Raw genomic sequence first — 20,355 nt, 5'->3', positions numbered from 1 at the left:
ACTTTCTTCTCAAATCAAACTCGTTTATTATTGTTTCTCTTCTATTTCATCATGTGATTTGATTGAATTTGTTGATTAAGATTTTCATGTAATTCAAATTTTGTTTTTGTCCCGGTCCATGTCAATAATTAAATTTATCCCATTATAAGATTTGAAGGATCGTGTCTACTTCATCAAGCAATTATTTTTTTTATTGCCGGAGTGCTGAAAGATAGTTTTGTTATAAGATCAAATCGTTATATTAACGATCATAAACTAGTATTTAATCAACATTTTCGAAAGCGGAGGTGTTGAATATTTAATATTTCTAATATAAATACCAATTACAATAATCTATGACTTATGAGAAGTGGTTGTATAACTGCACAACTCTACACGCTTACCAAGGATGTTTCGTCCCATTCTTCAACTAATATGAGATCTTTGTTTATATAATTTTTAATACAAATCATTTTTATAAAGTAGCAAATAAAATAAACCAACGGATCTTAAGATTTATGATTTGAAAATTGCCGTATTGGGTGATATTTTGTCAATTAATATATGTGAAGACCTTTTGCACTTTGCCTAGCATGCAGGTCATATTTAAATATATATATATATATATATATATATATATATATACACATACATAAATAAATAAGTTAGTTTGCGAATTAGGTAATCAAATGGATCTTATCTTGCTATAAATAGCAAGAAAACCATTACTTCTTCTATCATTTAATTTTCATTAAAAAAAATCAATCTCATCTCTGATTGGTTTAAAATTAATGTCGAAATTAGAAAAGTAAGAAATGAATAAATAAATAAATTCAAAACCCACTTCGAAACTATATAGATCTTTGTCATCTCAAGAACTATAAAATATGAGCGATGGAGTACACCATTTACCAATAGTATGCATGACTTAGAGTCAACAAATTCATAAATCTCTTGTTGGAGCTCTACAACGGAAGTGATAGTAGAAAAGACAAGTGTTTCTGAATTTAGAACAAATAGAAACACTCTTTCTTCTTATCTTCACACTCTACAATATACTTCTCAAATTTAATCTTAACGTTGGCTATCAAAGTTAAAAAGCATAACTCTTTTTCTATATAAGGTTTTTTTTTTCTACAAACTCAAGCAATTCACGTAACTTTTCTTTTAACTTCATACTCATATATCACCATCAAAATTTGAAATTGGGACGACTGAGTCCTTAATTGATCGATCATTATAATTAATAACCATATCTTTATGGTTGAGAATAATTTTTGCAAAATTCTAAAAAAGAAAAGAAAAATAGTGAAGGAAAATGATGGAGGAAAAGTTAAAAAGATTTATTTAAAAAAGAAAAAAAAAAGAAAAAAGAAAAAAGGGGAATGTGAAAAGGTGGAAGGAAGGCGACATCCGACATCCACCACGCGTTCATAAATCCACTCAGCGCCAACGCACGTGTAGCTTTGCCCTAAAACTCACTCACTCACTCCTTCAACTCTCTCATTTTATTTTGGAACTCCCTCTCCTCACGCGCGATTCCGCCGTCTGTCATCCAAACCATTCAATTCATTATTATTAAACTATTAAAATTCAATTTTAATAAACAATATTGAGTTGGCCACGAACTATTTTCTTTTATAGTTTTTTCTGATTTAAACGTTAAAAATATGGATATGATATAACATGGTCCGTGCGCGTGGGACTGGTAGAGGCTCTTACGTGGCAAAATATCTAATTGGTAAGCGCCTCACATCAGGGCGTTGGCCAATAGAAGAGAAGAGTCTCACTGAATGGGTCCCACCTCTTTGTTACCTTACTAAGAAAGGGTGCAAAAATATCATATACTGCCACGTTACCCTTCCTGCTACAGTACGCGCGTCCATTATTTATTTACGATGCTGCCTCATCTTTCCCAAAAGAGAAATTTGTTGGTTTTTTTTTTTTTTTTAAAAAAAATAAAAAATAAAAACTTAAATCCCCCCTTCCCCTCCGCCATTTTCAACTGTCTTCTTCTTCTTCTTCTTCTTCTTCTGGGAACAGCAAGAGAGTGTTAAACCTAAAATAGATCATAACTGTATATACTAAAATAGTCTAAGATTTACTAGTTTATGATTTGAAGGGTTTGTTACCAAATCTATGATTTTATGGTTTGTTACCAAATCATAGATTTGGAATGTAATCTTCATTATACGCATCTATAAATACATGAGGTCGTGACCCATATAGGTCATCGTGCCATTCAATCTAACATGGTATCAGAGCCAAGGTTTATTTTTTAAACTCCTCGCCATGTCTTCTTCCTCCTCTCCATCCACCATCTCCAACACCGTCTCAACTACCATGGCGACTTTTGGCCTTAAACAATATCCAATCCCTCTACACCATGTTGTCACAATTCGTCTAACCAAAAACAACTTCATCATATGGCGTGCCCAGCTCCTCCCCTACCTACGGAGTACGAAGCTTATGGGCTACCTCGATGGCACCAATGTTGCACCTGCCAAGCTGATCCCTTCCTCAACTGCTGCTGGTGCTGAGCTGGTCTCTAATCCGGCCTATAATCAGTGGTATGATCAGGATCAACAAGTCCTTAGCGGCCTTCTCTCCTCCATGTCTGAGGAGATTCTTCATGATGTGGTTGCCGCTACTACGTCCAAGGAGGCGTGGGATACCCTGCAGCGGATGTTTTCATCGTCAACTCGTGCTCGCACTACTCAGATTCGTGTTGAGCTTGCCACGTCCAAGAAACGAGATCAATCTGCTGCAAATTATTTTTGCAAGATCAAAGGGCTAGCCACCGAGCTGGCCGCCGCCGGCTCTGCCTTGCAGGATGATGATGTGATCGCGTATCTTCTCGCTGGTCTTGGCCCTGACTATGATCCCTTCGTCACCTCAATGACTACCAAGAGTGAAGCCCTCACCCTTGATGATGTGTTTGCACATCTAATGACGTATGAAGCTCGCCAACTACAACACCAGGCTGAACTTCAGTTAAATCTTGGATCTTCTGCCAATTATGCTAGTCGTGGTGGTCAGCAGAAGAATCGTGGGCGTAGGGATCGCGGTCGTGGTCGTTCTCAAGGTTATGCACCCTCTCGTCCTGCTGGTGATCGTCGTGGCCCTTCTGCTCGTCCTTCCTGCCAGATCTGCGGCAAAGTGGGGCATACTGCTATCCGCTGCTGGCATAGGATGGATGAGTCCTATCAAGATGAACCTTCTTCTGCTCCTCCTACGGCACTGGCGGCTACTTCCTCTTACAAGATTGACCCAAATTGGTACAGCGACACAGGCGCTACGGACCATATCACCAGTGACCTGGATCGTCTCGCTGTGCGTGAACGTTATCATGGAGGTGAACAAGTTCAAGTCGGCAATGGAGCAGGTTTGCGTGTTTTGCATACTGGTCATTCTCTAATTAATACTGCTACTCGTCCTCTTGCGTTGCGTAATATTTTGCATGTGCCTGAAATTTCCAAACATCTTCTTTCTGTTCATAAATTTTCTCGTGATAATGACGTATTTTTTGAATTCCATCCTTGGCATTTTTCTATAAAGGATCGACAGTCGAGGAAAAGTCTCCTAAATGGGAGGTGTGAATCTGGTCTTTATCCTATTAAGCCATCCGATGTCGATAATCTCAAGCACGCCTTGGTGAGCAGATCTACTACTCACGCCCAATGGCATGCTCGTCTTGGACATCCTTCATCTCAAGTAATAAAATCCATTTTGCGTCTAAATAATATTTCGTGTGCTAGTGAGTCATCTTTGTCAGTTTGTAATGCGTGTCAGTTAGCAAAGAGTCATCGATTACCATATACTAGTTTTTCCCATAGGTCTTCGTCACCTTTGGAACTTATTTTTTCGGATGTTTGGGGCCCTGCACCTCCATCTGTTGGGGGTTTTAAATATTATATTAGTTTCATTGATGATTTCAGTAAATTTTCGTGGATCTATTTGATGCATGATCGTACAGAAGCTCCTCGTATATTTTTGCAATTCCAAGCTCATGTTGAGCGCCTCCTAGATACTAAAATCAAGTGGGTTCAATCTGATTGGGGTGGGGAATATCAGAAAATTCACAACACATTTTTTCGTTCCCTTGGAATTGGTCATCGTGTTTCGTGCCCTCACACACATCAACAAAATGGGTCTGCTGAACGCAAGCATCGTCATATTGTTGAAACTGGCCTAGCCCTTCTAGCTCATGCTCGTGTACCTATTAAATTTTGGGACGACGCGTTTCTTACAGCCACATATCTCATCAATCGTCTTCCTACTCGTGTCATCGATAAAAAATGCCCCTTAGAGCTTCTTTTTCATACCCCACCAAATTACTCCTTATTAAAAATTTTTGGGTGTGCTTGTTGGCCTCATCTTCGTCCTTATAACAAACAAAAGCTCTCTTTTCGATCAAAGGAATGTGTCTTTCTAGGCTACAGTTCTTCACATAAAGGGTATAAGTGTCTTGACACCGATTCTGGTCGTGTCTATATGTCTAGAGATGTCATATTTGATGAAAATGTTTTTCCATTCAAGAGAGCCTCACCTAATTCTTCCCCAATCATGCAGTCGACGCATAATGCCCCTGATTTGTGCACCTTGCATTTGGGTAATAGCAGTACTAATTTGGAGAATGATCACATGCATATGTCTGGGCCTACTAACTCTTTGGATGCAGAAAATTTGGTGTCTACATCAGCTTCGGAATTGCCGCAACAATCCTCCGCGTCGCTGCCATTCGAATCGGCGTTGGTTGTTCCGCCAATGATTGAGGCATCGGCTTCTCCGCCAGCAGATGATATTGCGCAATGCCCGGTCGAATCCTCGGCCGTTGGTCAACCAACTGCTGTAGCATCGGTTGCTCCCCTCGCAACGGCTGATACGGCCGTCCCCTCAAATGTGGATTCTGCACCTACTACTCATCCGTATGGTACTCGATTGAAGCACAATATCAAGAAACCCAAGGTGCGTACAGATGGAACAGTAACATATCTTGTAGCTCGGTCTTCTGCCTCTGAACCTACTTCACATATTACTGCTATGGAGCATCCCCTCTGGCGTCAGGCAATGAATGATGAATTTCAGGCACTTCAAAAAAATAAGACATGGCACTTAGTTCCTCCTCGTGCTGGTCTTAACGTTATTGATTGCAAATGGGTTTTCAAACTCAAACAAAAGCCAGATGGCTCTATTGATCGCTACAAAGCACGCCTGGTTGCTAAAGGTTTTAAACAGCAGTATGGCGTCGATTATGATGATACCTTTAGTCCAGTTGTTAAGCCCACTACCATTCGGCTCTTATTATCTCTTGCTATTTCTCGTGGTTGGGCTATTCGGCAGATTGATATTCAAAATGCTTTTCTTCATGGCCTTCTTAATGAAGATGTTTATATGAAGCAGCCCCCTGGATTTGTGGATTCTCAACACCCTGGTTATCTCTGCAAGCTGGATAAGTCGCTTTATGGCCTTAAACAAGCTCCGCGTGCCTGGTTTTCTCGTCTTAGCTCCAAACTATTACAGCTGGATTTTACACCTTCAAAGGCTGATGTCTCTCTTTTTATTTTTAACAAAACGGGCATTCAGATGTATATTCTCATCTACGTTGATGATATTATTATCATCAGCTCATCTTCTACGGCTACTGAGAAACTTCTTACACAGCTTCAGGATGATTTTGCCGTCAAGGATCTTGGTATTTTGAGTTATTTTCTTGGGATTGAGGTCCGCCATACTTCTAGTGGACTTATTCTGACACAACATAAATACATTCGAGATTTATTAGCCAGAACCAATATGCTCACCTCCAAAGGTGTGCCCACACCTATGCTTCCCAGTGAGAAGTTGTTATTGAATGGTGGTGAAAAGCTCTCACCTGAGGATACTACTCGCTATCGAAGTGTCGTTGGTGCTCTCCAATATTTGTCTCTGACACGTCCTGATATATCCTTCTGTGTCAACAGAGTGTGTCAGTTCATGTCCTCTCCGACTTCTATACATTGGGCGGCAGTCAAACGAATTCTCCGTTATCTACATGACACTATTGATATGGGTTTGTGTCTTACAAAGTCCAGCACTGATTTGTTGAGTGCCTTTTCAGATGCTGATTGGGCTGGGAATCCTGATGATCGTCGAAGCACTGGAGGCTATGTGATCTTCTTTGGTGGCAATCTTATCTCTTGGAGTTCGAGGAAACAATCGACAGTTTCTCGTTCTAGTACGGAAGCCGAATATAAGGCGGTTGCTGATGCCACTGCCGAATTAATTTGGATCCAAGTTCTCTTGCGTGAGCTCGGGATCTCGCAAGCGCGAGCGCCTAGCCTATGGTGTGACAACATTGGTGCCACCTACCTATCCGCCAATCCAATCTTTCATCGACGGACGAAGCATGTTGAGGTTGATTATCACTTCGTTCGTGAACGAGTATCGACTCGTCAGCTTGATGTTCGACTCATATCTTCCAAGGATCAGCTCGCCGATATCATGACAAAGCCACTGCCAGCTCCTTCTTTTAGCTATTTTAGGCGCAATCTGAACTTAGTAGTACATCGTCCAGATTGAGGGGGGGTGTTAAACCTAAAATAGATCATAACTGTATATACTAAAATAGTCTAAGATTTACTAGTTTATGATTTGAAGGGTTTGTTACCAAATCTATGATTTTATGGTTTGTTACCAAATCATAGATTTGGAATGTAATCTTCATTATACGCATCTATAAATACATGAGGTCGTGACCCATATAGGTCATCGTGCCATTCAATCTAACAGAGAGCTTATGGGATGGAGGTTAATTGCGGAAACGACATTGTTGCACCTTTTATTTTGAAGACTTATCAGATGGTCAACGATCCCCTTACCGACACTTCCATTACTTGGGGCTCTGCTAATAACAGCTTCGTCGTTCTCGACCCTCTCCATTTCTCTCATACCCTCTTGCCTGCTTTTTTCAAGCATAATAACTTCTCCAGCTTCATCCGACAGCTCAATACTTACGTATGTAATTTCCAATTCTAATTCTAATTCTAATTCCCAATTTCCTCTGTTTTTTTTTTTGTTTTTTGTTTTTTTTTTTTAATTTGATTTGGTTTTTCGGAGAGAACAGGGGTTTCGGAAGGTAGATCCGGATCGATGGGAATTCGCGAACGAGTGGTTTCTACGGGGCCAATACCACTTACTCAGAAACATTGTGAGGAGAAAACACTGTAGTAATTCCGCAGTCAAATTGGTTGGAGTTGGAGGGGATATGTCGGATGAGGATTTGGTGTCGGAGATAGGGAGGTTGAGGAAAGAACAGAGGGCTCTGGAACACCAACTCCAAGCGATGAAGAAACGCCTGGAAACCACCGAGAAACGCCCCCACCAAATGATGGCGTTTCTTCATAAAGTCGTGGAGGACCCTGAAATTCTGCCCCGGATCATGCTCCACCGGGATCCCACCCACCGCTTCCAAATCCCCGATAAGAAGAGGCGTTTCATGACTTCCCCTTCTTCCTCTTCCCCCTCCACCGCTTCCTTCGACACCGACGAAATCGAAGACGACCCCACCCGCCCCGAGGTGTCGGGGCCTTGGTTTCTGGAAGACCCGGCTGCGTTTGGAGTTCCGGCAGTGGCGCCGATGGATATTGGTATAAGCAGTAGCGGCGGAGAGATGAAATATTTGACGGAAATGACAGTGGGGGCAGTGGAGGAGAGTCGCCCACCACCGCCTTATCCATTTTCTCTTTTCGGGTGTGGATTTTAGTTAATTACTTCATTTAATTTCACATCATTTTCTTCCTTCTCGCATTTTATCTTTATTAATAATTCCTTCCACTTCTCTTTCTTTTCTTTTTATTTTCCCCAATACATTTGTATATCCATATGTAACTGTCTCATTTAATTCTGCAAAAAAAAAAAAAAAAAAAAAAAAAAAAAAAAAAAAAAAAAAAAAAAAAAAAAACAAAACCAAAACTTTAATATTAAAATGTATATTTTTCACTCTACATATCTTCTAATTTTGGTTTTTTTATAAATCTGATTATTTAGTGTATAGTTTTAAGATGGATTTAGATAATTTATCCACATTAAATAATATGTTAAAATAAAATGGCGTCTCTTACATCCAGGACATATCTTATTATGGAAATAATTATTTTATTAAAAAATATAAAATTGAAAGAATTATAATTTATAAAAAGAAATCAATGTGGCGCTTCAATAGAAAAAGACAATTAAGGGACCATTTTGCTAATGTTTTCAATTCTTGCTTCGTTTTTTGTCTTCTTGCTCTTTGGTTTTTTAGATGCAAAAATCAATATGTTTATTTTTGTCTGATATCTAAATAAATATGTTTTTTTTTTTGTAATTATTATTTTTTAATAAAAAATAATAACGTACTTGTGTTTGGGTTTTTGTAGTATCTAAAAGTTTAAATTAAAAAATGTATATTTATCATATGAATTTTTCTTTTAATTTGTTAATATATAAATAAATTTTTATAAATTAGGAAGAAGAGAGTAAATTTATAATCTTAAAAAAAAATTACTGGGAAAGTTGACCATTTACATTTATTTTGTAAGATACGAATATGATTATGATAGGGTGAGAAATACATTAACTTTCATGTCGTTAAATGTTGCGGGCCACCCGCTGCCTTAATTGAGATGTCACGTTTTATATTTTCACACTCTAAAATGTTTCTTCCAAATAATTTAAACATTAAACAATAAATTTTAAGTCGAGTGAAATATTATATTACTCTAATCCTTTGAGAAAATTTGTAGTAGAAAACTACCTAGAACATAATTTATATTTATAAAAATGAGAATTAAATTATTAAATATAGAAATTAAAGTGTTACCAATAAAATATTTTTGAGTAAAACGGTTACATTAGTAGAAATTACAGTAGGTGAGTATTTTTTAATATATAATTTAATTATGTTATTTTGTTTTTATGTTGCAAGTAGTTGGAACATTGAGTTGTAATTTTTCAAAAAAAAAAAAAAAAAAAAAGTCGTAAATAATTGATACTAAAAGATGTAATTTCAATGTCACAAAATACATAAAAGAGCAACGTGTCACCCCACTATGTTTATGAAATCTTTCCTCAAATCAATGAAGATTTTACGTCTACGTCAAACACAGTAAATTATATCTGATTTTTTTTTTTTTTTTCATAAACACAAATATTTAAAAATATATACTCCAAAATATTATTTAAAAAAATTATAGAGTTTAATTTTGACGAGTTAATATTCTTTTAACATATTTAATACATTAAATATTTTTTTTATATAAAAGATGAAGTAGGAAATTGATCGGCTTAAGAGAAGCAAAAGTAATGTTTTTAAATTACGTGGAGGGGATAGAGACGATATATCTGACGTGGCAAAGACATTTAAAATACTATTAAATTAAGTTTTGAAAAAGAAATGAAAACATTTAGTGTGGCAAGGTGACGAGGGATTAACGAGAGGTAGCGATCATCCAAAAGCAAAGCAAGTTTCGTTGTTTGCGCTGCGAATGACACGTTTCAAACATACATACAAGGATACTAGTGAGGAGTGGGGCCCACAGTAAGAACACTAATCTAATGGGTCAACAGCTCGACGAGGGGTAAAAAATAGTTATAAAAAAGAAAAAAAAGGGCCCCACGGAACTCGTGTCCGGGACAGGACAGGAGTATGGATTTAAGTAATCGAAAGTGGTGACCAAGGAGTCGGACATGTGACCACGTGGAACCCTAGACCACGTGTTGGGATATGAATGGGCAGATATGATCCTTTGCCAATGGGCAGCTTGAGGTGGTGTGGTGGGCAGCAATATGGTGCTGCTCTGTCACACATTAACTCATCATGGTAATGGTGAAACCTCCATGTCACCAATACGACCCCACCACGTGTCTTTTCTGATCATCCAATACACCATCCCAAATAATGCGATTCGAACTACGAAGGCCCCAACTTGCCATTTTTAATTCACCAAAACTTGTGCTCGCTAAGCTGTACCCAGTTTTCCATCCCCGCCACGCGTCTCCCTTTACTTGTGCCACGTGTCAGACTTATTCTTTTTTACTAATTCTTTATCTTTATTCTTTAAGTTAATTAGTATTATATGAAAAGCAATAATTTTTTTTTTTTTTTGGAATCTAGAGTATCAAATGATATTCCTTAAAAAATATATAAAAAAAAAACCTTATATAAACATTTCATACCATAATTTTAAAATCCTAATTTTTGTCCAAAATTTTAAAGATAATAGTACAACTTAAAAAAAAAAAAAACAGAATATTCTTTAAATAAAAGATAAATTTGAAGAGTATTTATATATAATTTAAGGTGTAAGGGGTGTGAATTCCAATGTGTTAGGATATAATTTATTTATTTTCATTAATTTGATTATTCTATAATTTTTTTTTGAAACACATGGTTCATATAATATCATACTCTGTATTAATAAAATCAATTCTCCTTCTCGAGATATGGTACTACTATGATTCTCTTTGAAACACTTTTTTTTCCATCATGTCTATTTTTGAAATTAGCAATACTTTTACGATTTATTTGGTTTGATCAGATATTTCGAATTAAAATTTTATTCTAAAAATAATTTAACGTAAGCGAATTTCTGTTTTATCATTTATTCAAAAATATTTCCAAGACTAATATTAATTAAAAAAAAAAAAAAAAAAAAAAAGAAAAAAAGAAGACCAACCACGTTCTTATAATAGTTGAAGCCACTGAAAAAAGGGAAAAAAAAAAAAAAAAAGAAAAAAAAAAGGTAGAGAATAATAAAATATTTGGAGGAGGAAAAGGAGGGACAGGTGTGGCATACGAATTGGGAGGGACAGTGGGGGCGTCACGGAATGGGAAAGGTGAAGTATTTTTTGACGCATATTATATAATTAAATAATATTATGAAACTTAATTTAAGATATGGTTTAGAATGAACCACGCTAATTTCTTCCCTTTTCTCCTAACTATTAAACAATTCTAACAATTCTAACTTTACTTTAGAATGAACCACGTTATTATTATTGTTATTATTATTTCTTCTTAAAATTTATGCTTTTTTCTTACTATTTTATATATTTTTAAAATGTATATAAATAAAAAATAAAAATAAAAACATCTCATTATTTTTATTTAAAATTGACTTCATTATTGAAAATATGTTTAAAAACTAAATATTAAAAGTAGGATTATGCAGTCATCCATATTTAGGATATGGATAAGGATCCGACATTCTTTTGGGACATGGTCACATTATTTACTCCTGTTTTTTTAAAAGTGAATACAAATCCTTCCATCGTATTTGTGTTCATTATGGAGTTCTTATGATTGAGTCACGAATAAAAGAAAGTGAATTTTGTTAATATAGATAGTAGTATTTCTTAGTCATATGATATATGACTCTCATTACATTTATATATACTTTATTTACTCAAACGTCACACACCTATTCCAAATTAAATTTGAGATTGAGCAATGAGTGGATAATTTTTATTTTATTTTACAACGTTACACTTTGAATATTTAAAAAAAAAAAAAAAAAAAAACACTAATGGATTGACACGTTAACATAAAATGATATAGGATTCCACAGACATTTTTAAAATATATACTAAAATATTTATTTATTTATCCTCAAACCCCACCATTACCATTTATAGTGCATACTTTTTTCTCTTTATTTATTTTATTAATTTATTATGTTTGCGATCTCTTGTCATGAGGTTCATCAATAGAAAATAGTAATGATTTTTCTAATCTTCTTCAAAACCCACAATCTCCAATATTTTGGCAACATTGCACGACTTGTGTGCAGTGTTTTTTTACCAAAAAAAAACTATATGTTATAAAATTATTAGAACATGGAGTTTGACCCTTTGATAAGAACATTATATTATATCGTTTAATTTGGTTCATTGAATTAGTGTAACGGAGCTTTTGCATCATCAAATATTTTAAGTCATAATGATTATTTGAAATTATTTTATACAATACTTTGTATTACTCATCATATTGTTTATGTTTTTGTGATGAAAGAATGTACATATAATATGTACTATTAAGATATATTATATGTATTTAGAACCATTTATATCGGTACTAAAAAAAGAAGGCCCAACTATTTTGAAACAGAATAGTCCAAGTAAACGTAAAATGGGCCCATATCTAAAAGAAGGCCCAACTATTTTGCAACGGGCTTTGTCGGCCCAATCTTTGTTCTCCTATTTCGGGAATAACTTTAAAACATGGGACGCAATTTTATTCTTGAAAAAAAATTTTAATATTGTTAATTGGTTATAAAATAATTTATTTATACCCTAGCTTTTAATCATACTTGGGTTGTTTTTTTTTTTTTTTTTTTTTTTTTTAACAATAAAGTATTTCAATTATATAAATCCACTTTATTGTCACTTTTTTTTTTTTTATATAAAAATTATTATTACTAATATGATTATATATATATATATATATATATATATATATATAGTTTAATTGTGATACACGAGTTAAAAGAAATGAAAATTATTATCTACACCAAACAAGATGCACTTTCCTTTTCAATGACTCAATCATAAGAACTACATGGTTAAACGTAATTTACTTGAAGCAATTATATGTTGGGTGATATTCTAGAAATCTTTCTGAGATGTTTGTGAACAAGGACAAAACATGTCGGAAGGACTCGTGCTGGTTTGTGGGAATAGTTTTTACTCTCAAGAAGCGAATATTAAGTAACGTGATCATATTGCATGAGAATGCTAGAGATATCGTATACTGAATTCAAAATTCGAATACAGGAGATGGGTTATAACATTCATGGGTGAAATTCAAAAATCATTTAATCCATCCAATTAAATCATATAAATTATATGATTTGGGTAAATGTATTACACAACACGTTTATGGAAAAAGAAAAAGTGACCCAAATTAATTAATAAAAAGGAAGCATGGAGAAGAATCATATATTATATAATTAGGCTATGCTTTTCCACATTCATTAAAAAAACAATCATACCTAATTTGCATGGCTATTAGTCAATTACTCTTTCATGTACTTCATAAACTTCAAGAGTTAGTTCAATCACTATACAATCGAGGCACATCGATACAACTAAATCAAAAGTACATTAAATACCTCGTTCATCATTTTTATATATCGACGATCTTTCCATTTCTTAGTCATTTATCTGTGTTTACATTGGAACAATGAGACGAACTTTATTGGCTTTAGATTCCACTTCGAAAAGGCAATTGGAATGGTGAAAGAGAGGAAGCCAATGAGAAAATATGTTAGTAGGATATGGCATGTTATAGTTCCACTTAAAGGGGTTCTTATTTAGTTACGTTAAATCACTCACAATTCTTTAGGTTAGAAGACAAATGAGGGCTTTTGAGTATCCAATTAATTGCCCACTAAATTATCCATTTACTTCATTTTTTATTCAATTAATTAATCACCTTTTTTTTTCTATTAGTTAACAATTTTTTTAGGGAAAAAAAAAAAAAAAAAAAAAAAAAGCAATAACACTACAAAGTTGCATGCACTACTTTCTTTCTTCTCGTATCTTACAATTTCTATATAATCAAAATATTATAATAAAAAAGTGAATGTGATTCACCATTGACTTTAAAAATACCAATTAAAAAATATTAATATTTTTCAACTTTTTTAAAAGTCGAAAAATATCAAATCATTATCGTGAGTACTATGTTTTAAAAAATACTCATTCTACAAGTAGCATTTGTTGGATGATGAAAGTCCCGCATCCGCTAATTTAGGGAATGGTCATGAGTTTATAATCAAGGAATATTTTCTCCATTGATACGAGGTCTTTTGGGGAAGCCCAAAGCAAGGTAGCTTATGCTCAAAGTGGACAATATTATACCATTGTGGAGAATCGTGTTCGTCTAACGCATTAACACATTTTTACCTTCACAAATTATCTCTAGACTTTTTAATATTATTTTTTAAACGTATTATTAACATTAATGACACTTTTGAATAAAGGACTTATGAGTTGGATGAAACTTTTGAAAACTCATGTATTTTTGAAACAAAATATTAACAATTTTCATACAAAACTAATATTTCAAAAAACTTCTTATTTCAAAAAATTTATGATTCGAGACATCTCCATTGCTGCATTCCAAGAAGTAGGGGGATTATGTCAAGAAAGCATCATGATTAAGATCTTGAAAAACCTATTAAATGATTAGAGGAACGTTGAGAATTGTTGGAAGAGAAGTCCCACGTTGACTAATCAAGAGTTTATAGGTAAAGAATACATCTCTATTCGAATGAGAGAGAAACTAAAAACAAAACCACTAGAACTTATATTCAAAGGGACAAAATCGTATTATAATAAAGATTCGTGATTCGTAACTAGGAAAGCATAATGGAGCTGGTGTGAGTTCAATTTTTCAAATTCGAAAGAGAATCTGCAAGGCATGGGTCCCTTCTAAGACCTAACCAAACACTTACTCGGACATTGGTTGACTAATATTTGGTTGTCAACCCCACCATAAGGATATTGGGAGGATTCTTGAATTTCCAATTCCAACCTATTTACTTATTACTCTCCACTTTGTTTGATAAAAAAACGAATCCCCACAAATCAAAATCCAACCTTTGTTTCTACAATCTATATATTTCTCCCAACTATAAAGTGGGCACACACCACCCCGCCAATTTAGCTTCATTTCCAATATGGATTCCTATTGGAAAGAAGTAGAAGGCAAAAGGCTCCACGACCCTCTAACCCAAAAACAAAAGCATGGCGACCCAGTTCCACAAATTTGGGTTCAAGGCCCTCTCATAGTCGGCGTCGGACCATCAGGGCTAGCCACCGCTGCATGCCTAAAGCACAAGGGCATCCAAAGTTTGATCCTTGAGAGAGCCGAATGCATAGCTTCCTTGTGGCAGTTCAAGACCTATGACCGTCTCCGCTTGCATCTCCCAAAGCAATTTTGCGAGCTTCCACTCATGCCTTTCCCCTCTGATTTCCCCACTTACCCAACAAAGCAACAATTTTTAGCCTATTTGAAGGCCTATGCTGATTACTTTAAGTTGAAGCCAGTGTTCAACAGCACGGTGACGAAGGCAGAGTGGGATGAGCGATGTGGGTTTTGGAGGGTGAAGGCTGTTGTTGTGGGGAAGTGTGTTGAGTATCTTTGCAAATGGTTGATTGTGGCTACTGGTGAAAATGCTGAAGAGTTTGTCCCTCAAATTGATGGGTTGGAGGAATTTGAAGGCCCCGTTGTTCATACTAGTTCTTACAAGACGGGAGGAGAGTTTCGTGGGAAGAAAGTTTTGGTCATTGGATGTGGCAATTCCGGTATGGAAGTTTGTCTAGATCTATGTAACTTCAATGCCTTCCCCCATCTTGTCGTTCGCAATTCGGTAAGCAAACATAAGAACAACACTGTTGAACTATGTTTAAATTGATTAATATAGAATCAAATTTGCATACACAGTTCAGTTGAACTATGTTTAAATTGATTAATATAGAGTCGAGTCGAGTTTGCATGCACAATTCAACCCTGCATGTCAAATTATAAAATGGGGTTCATGTTTTTTTTTTTGTTTGTAGGTGCACATTCTACCTCATAAGATGTTGGGAAGATCAACTTTTGGGTTGTCCATGTGCTTGCTAAGATGGCTCCCCATGCGTATAGTGGATCAATTTCTTCTTCTTCTTTCACGTATGATATTGGGAGATACATCTAGATTGGGGCTTCACCGCCCAAAACTTGGCCCTTTACAGCTCAAGAATCTGTCTGGGAAAACGCCTGTTTTAGATGTTGGGACTTTTGCAAAAATCAAAAGTGGCAAAATTAAGGTTCGCTAATTTTGTACATTAATTCTCATTCATGCTTCTCTACGTTATGTTTTCATGAGGTTTTTATTTGGGCATTAGGTTCGTCGAGGAGTGTCGAGACTAAGCCGACATACCGCCGAGTTCGTCGACGGGAGCGTTGAAAGCTTCGATGCTATCATTTTGGCCACCGGTTACAAAAGCAATGTGCCCTCTTGGCTAAAGGTGCATGTCCAATTCCCTTTTTCAATTTACTACTTTTAGGGAATGACCGTGGATTTATAAGTAAGCAAAGCTATAAGAGCTTGAGTGGACAACATCATACTATTGTGGAGAGTCGTGATTTCTAACAATCAGGGTAATGATAATTGCAGGAAAGCAAGATGTTTAGCGAGAAAGATGGGATGCCAAGGAAGGAATTTCCAAATGGATGGAAAGGAGAATGTGGGCTATATGCAGTTGGGTTCACAAAGAGAGGGCTGCTTGGAGCTTCAATGGATGCAAGAAGAATAGCTGAAGATATTGAGGTTATTTGGAAAGCTGATGAATCGGCATTAATGGCTTTCACTCACTCTTCTGTATTGCCTCAATCACGAGTCCAAAGGCACGATTAAAGGAACCACTTTTGAGCTCACAAACACAAAAGTGATGCACTTTCATTGTTGCTTTTGTCATCTGTGGGGTTTTTGTAGCCAAAAAGAAAAGATCCCAAAGTTATTCCACAAAAGAAAAAAAAAAAAAAAAGAAATTGGAAAAATATCTTTCGAGGAAAGAGCAAGAAATGGTTTAGATTCAGCTTTACAAAATGTTTCTTTGTTAGATTGAAGCTTTGAGTATTAGAAGCATATTGTTGATCATGTGGATATGTTGTAATTTGATTTGATTCTATTTACTACACGTAAATTCATAGGTGGAAGGATTTGAGTTATATCATCTAGAATTTGATATCAATTTTTGTACCCATGTCAATACTCGTTTTTCCTTTTAACAAAGTCTATTGCGACGATGTGTGACATTGAGGACGAACGTTGTGACGTTTAAAGTTTTGAAGAAATTGGATTGGAAGTGATGGTAGAACAACCCCATAAATGTTGATAATTGTCAAACACATCATTGGTCATTAAATGGAGATTATGAATGTGAAGTAAGATATATATATATATATATAGAGGGACCATTTATAATAAATACTTACAAGCATCGGTAGTGACCTTATTTTATTGAAAGCAACAAGATAATGAAAAGGGTAGAGGGAAGAAGGGAAAAAAAGTAATACAAAAAAGTTGGAATGCCACTCAAGCAAAGGGGTCCCTCTCCCTCTAATTTCAAGCTCAACAGGATTACCTTTCAAATATTATGTATATAGTTTGCTAAGATGAAATACACATTAAATATAGTACCCTTTTCATTCACCCTTATCACTTCCCCTTTTCCATCCTCATCACGAACTCGGACCACTTCTCACTTTCATTTAAATGCCTTCGCATGGCACGTCTCACCTTCTGGGCAAACTGTTAAATCGAAAAGATAACTCATCTCGAGGTCTCTATTAACTGTTAAATATACTAACCCTAACCCTAACTCTAACCCTAACTCATGTGGAAGTGATTAATATATATATATATGTATGTGTGTGTGTGGGGGAAAGAAAATGTTTAGGGAAGGAAGGCAGGATAATGTAGGGATTATTTGGAGTAAGAGTGTGATGTACCACACGTTGGTTGGGGAGGAGAACAAAACACCATTTATAAGGGTGTGGAAACCTTCCCCTAACAGATGCATTTTAAAGCCTTGAGGGGAAGCTCGAAAGGGGAAGCCCAAAGAAAACAATATCTGTTAATGGTGGATCTGAGTTGTTACAAATGGTATCAGAGTTAGACACTGGACGATGTGTCAGCTTTCTCGAATCTGGGTCGTTACAAAAAGAGGGTTAAGTGTGGGGGGATGGGGATGACAATGACACAATATATTGTAAGAGAGAGAGGAATATACGTGTTTAGGGTTTGAGAAGATTTGGTGTTGGTGGGCTTTATTCCGACCGAATGGAAGTTGATGAAAACACAAATAGAATCTTTATATTATTATTGCCTTCATAATAATCTACTCTCTTCTGTAACTCATCTGGAGATATATATATATAGAGAGAGAGAGTATCAACATCAAAGGATCAAAGGGTTTGGAGTTGGACAATCCAATTAGGGACCAGCAATGGCTGCCCTACTAATTATTGTCTTTTGGTCCTTCAAAGATCCCATTTTTTTTCATCAAATTCTCCTTCCACTTCCTGCCGACTCCCATCCTACCTTAACTTTCTTCAATAACTTCAAATTTTATTCACCAAACCGTGTTAAAACCTTATTCACCCTCCTCTACTGTTGTCGCACCGATCCAATAATTGGTATCAAAGCAGGTTGCTTTTATAAATTTTTGACAAAGCTAGTTATTAATAACCGTGGTAACGAAGACAATCAACCTCTCTTTTTAGTTTCAAATCCACCCATTTACATTTGAATGTGGTAGAAACATGAAACCATGATTGGGTAATGATTATTACCAACAATTTATGTTGTCCAACTATTGTTGTCGAGGCCATAAGTTCTTCAAATAAATGAGTTGACAATGTTAGGAATCACGACTCTTCACAATGGTATGATATTATCCACTTGAGCTTACATTTTGAGCATAAGCTCTCATGGCTTTATTTTGTGCTTTTCAAAATGCCTCATATCAATATTCCTCACTTATAAATTCATGATCTTCCACTAATATGGGACTCACTCCCAATAATGCTCAATAGACAAAACATTCTTTTGAGGAGACTTAGAAGCACATGTAATATTCCCTTCAAAGAAACCTTATTACGAGGATAAGGCAGTCAAACCCATCTTGTGGCTTCCACCTCCTTGAAAATAAAGGGAAGTCAATCTTATTGAGGTTAGGAGGAAAGAAGGCTAAAAGCCAAGGTCGTGCTTTGGGTTGGATATTATTTTTGTCTTTCATTAAAACAAATGGTGACTATAATCATTATCAAATGTGATGTCAAATCGATAGTTGAGTGCACCAAATAGACGAAAGTTGCACCATGACATTAAATTTCAATAAGAACTATCGATTGTGACAAAAAGGAAAAATCTTGAAAGGTGACGTTCCAAGTGGTCTATTTTGATACAGTTCTCTAAATTGAAAGTTGTGATTGTCGGTGTAGTCAAAACTGCAACAAATCTATGGAGTCTACGAAGTGTAGGACTTTGATCCAAAATCGTCCTAATATAATGTAAATTATGGGTGCATCCTATGTTAGTTTTTGTTTTAAACAGATTGCATGCGGAACTAGAATAGGGAATTATGGGAAAAATTGAGCACAAACAAACTGGGTGGTTGTTAAGGTAAGTTGGAGAAAGGAAAGTGTGCCAGTTGGTATAGGAGAGGATGGAGTGTATGGACCAGAGGGCACATGAGAAGTTGCAGATTGGAGTCATTGCATTACATGTCGCAGCCCCATGCGCAGCACAGCACAGCACAGCACAGCACCGCACAGCACACCACCCTGCCTGTGCCTTTCCTTGCTTACACATGGAGCACATGCTATTCTCTCTTCCATTTTGGACCATTCCCCACACCCCCTCCTCTACGGATTTAATACTCCAGTGGTCCTCTTTCTTCTTCCTCTTCTTCTTCCTACTTATTATTGGTATTCTATATTTTTCACAGTGGACCATTCGCCATAAGTTAAAGGACGCTATGTTTAACCACTGTGGTGTATCTTCATACCCCCACACCCACACCCTTCAATTCAGCCTCCACCCCCTCCAATAATACAATCTCTTGTACGGAATTTCACCTTCATTTTTATGCTCCACCACCACTAATGGTGTTTATCACTGTTATACGAACACGACTCTCCACAATGGTATGATATTGTCCACTTTGAGTATAAGCTCTCATCGCTTTGCTTTGGGCTTCCCCAAAAGGCCTCATACCAATGAAGTTAGTATTCCTCACTTATAAACCCATGATCATTCCCTAAATTAGCGGATGTGAGATTTTCATCATCCAACAATCACGTTTAGGAAGAATTATTCAATGAGACCATCTCTCTTATATCCTAGCAACATCGTAACAATGTGAGATCCCATATTGGTTTGAGAGTAGAACGAAACATTCTTTATAAGAGTGTAGAAACATCTCTTTAAAATTGCGAGGTAGGCAATAGATGGATAAGAATACCAAAAGTTGTGGACTTGGACTGTTACAAATGCTATCAGAGCTAGACAGCGAGCGATGTGCTAACGAGGAGACTGAGCCCTGAAAGGGGGTTGACACGAGGTGGCGTGTCAGACAAGGACGCTGGTTCCCGAAAGGGGAGTGGATTGGGGGTCTCACATCGATTGGAGAAAGGAACGAGTGACAGCGAGAACATTGGGACCCAAATGAGGGTTGATTGTGAGATCCCACATCGGTTGTGGAAGAAAACGAATCATTATTTATAAGGGTGTGGAAACCTCTTTCTAGTAGATGTGTTTTAAAACTGTGAGACTGACGGCGATACGTAAAAGACCAAAACAG

At 36.1% G+C, this 20,355-nt stretch overlaps 2 protein-coding genes and 1 non-coding gene across 3 annotated transcripts; all 3 read left to right on the top strand.

Moving 5' to 3' along the window:
- Positions 1 to 2,802: 2,802 nt before the first annotated feature.
- On the top strand, positions 2,803 to 2,942 carry LOC147787341 (small nucleolar RNA Z247). The gene has a single exon (XR_015414186.1). It is a non-coding gene; the product is annotated as a small nucleolar RNA Z247 (small nucleolar RNA).
- Positions 2,943 to 6,730: 3,788 nt separating this feature from the next.
- Positions 6,731 to 7,794, top strand: LOC111780327 (heat stress transcription factor C-1). Its single transcript, XM_023660701.2, has 2 exons — positions 6,731 to 6,975; positions 7,085 to 7,794. The coding sequence occupies exons 1-2, from the start codon at positions 6,763 to 6,765 to the stop codon at positions 7,721 to 7,723; spliced, it is 852 nt and encodes a 283-aa protein (XP_023516469.1). The 5' UTR covers positions 6,731 to 6,762; the 3' UTR covers positions 7,724 to 7,794.
- A 6,824-nt stretch (positions 7,795 to 14,618) lies between these two features.
- Positions 14,619 to 16,747, top strand: LOC111780591 (indole-3-pyruvate monooxygenase YUCCA6-like). The gene is made up of 4 exons (XM_023661026.2): positions 14,619 to 15,374; positions 15,565 to 15,813; positions 15,892 to 16,014; positions 16,164 to 16,747. Exons 1-4 carry the CDS (start codon positions 14,682 to 14,684, stop codon positions 16,401 to 16,403), a joined length of 1,305 nt encoding a protein of 434 aa, XP_023516794.1. The 5' UTR covers positions 14,619 to 14,681; the 3' UTR covers positions 16,404 to 16,747.
- The last annotated feature ends 3,608 nt before the right edge of the window (positions 16,748 to 20,355 follow it).

The sequence above is a fragment of the Cucurbita pepo genome, chromosome 18 (assembly GCF_057944985.1).
Source record: "Cucurbita pepo subsp. pepo isolate OVF chromosome 18, ASM5794498v1, whole genome shotgun sequence".
NCBI lineage: Eukaryota > Viridiplantae > Streptophyta > Magnoliopsida > Cucurbitales > Cucurbitaceae > Cucurbita > Cucurbita pepo.
This window is presented reverse-complemented; position numbering and strand designations above follow the sequence as displayed.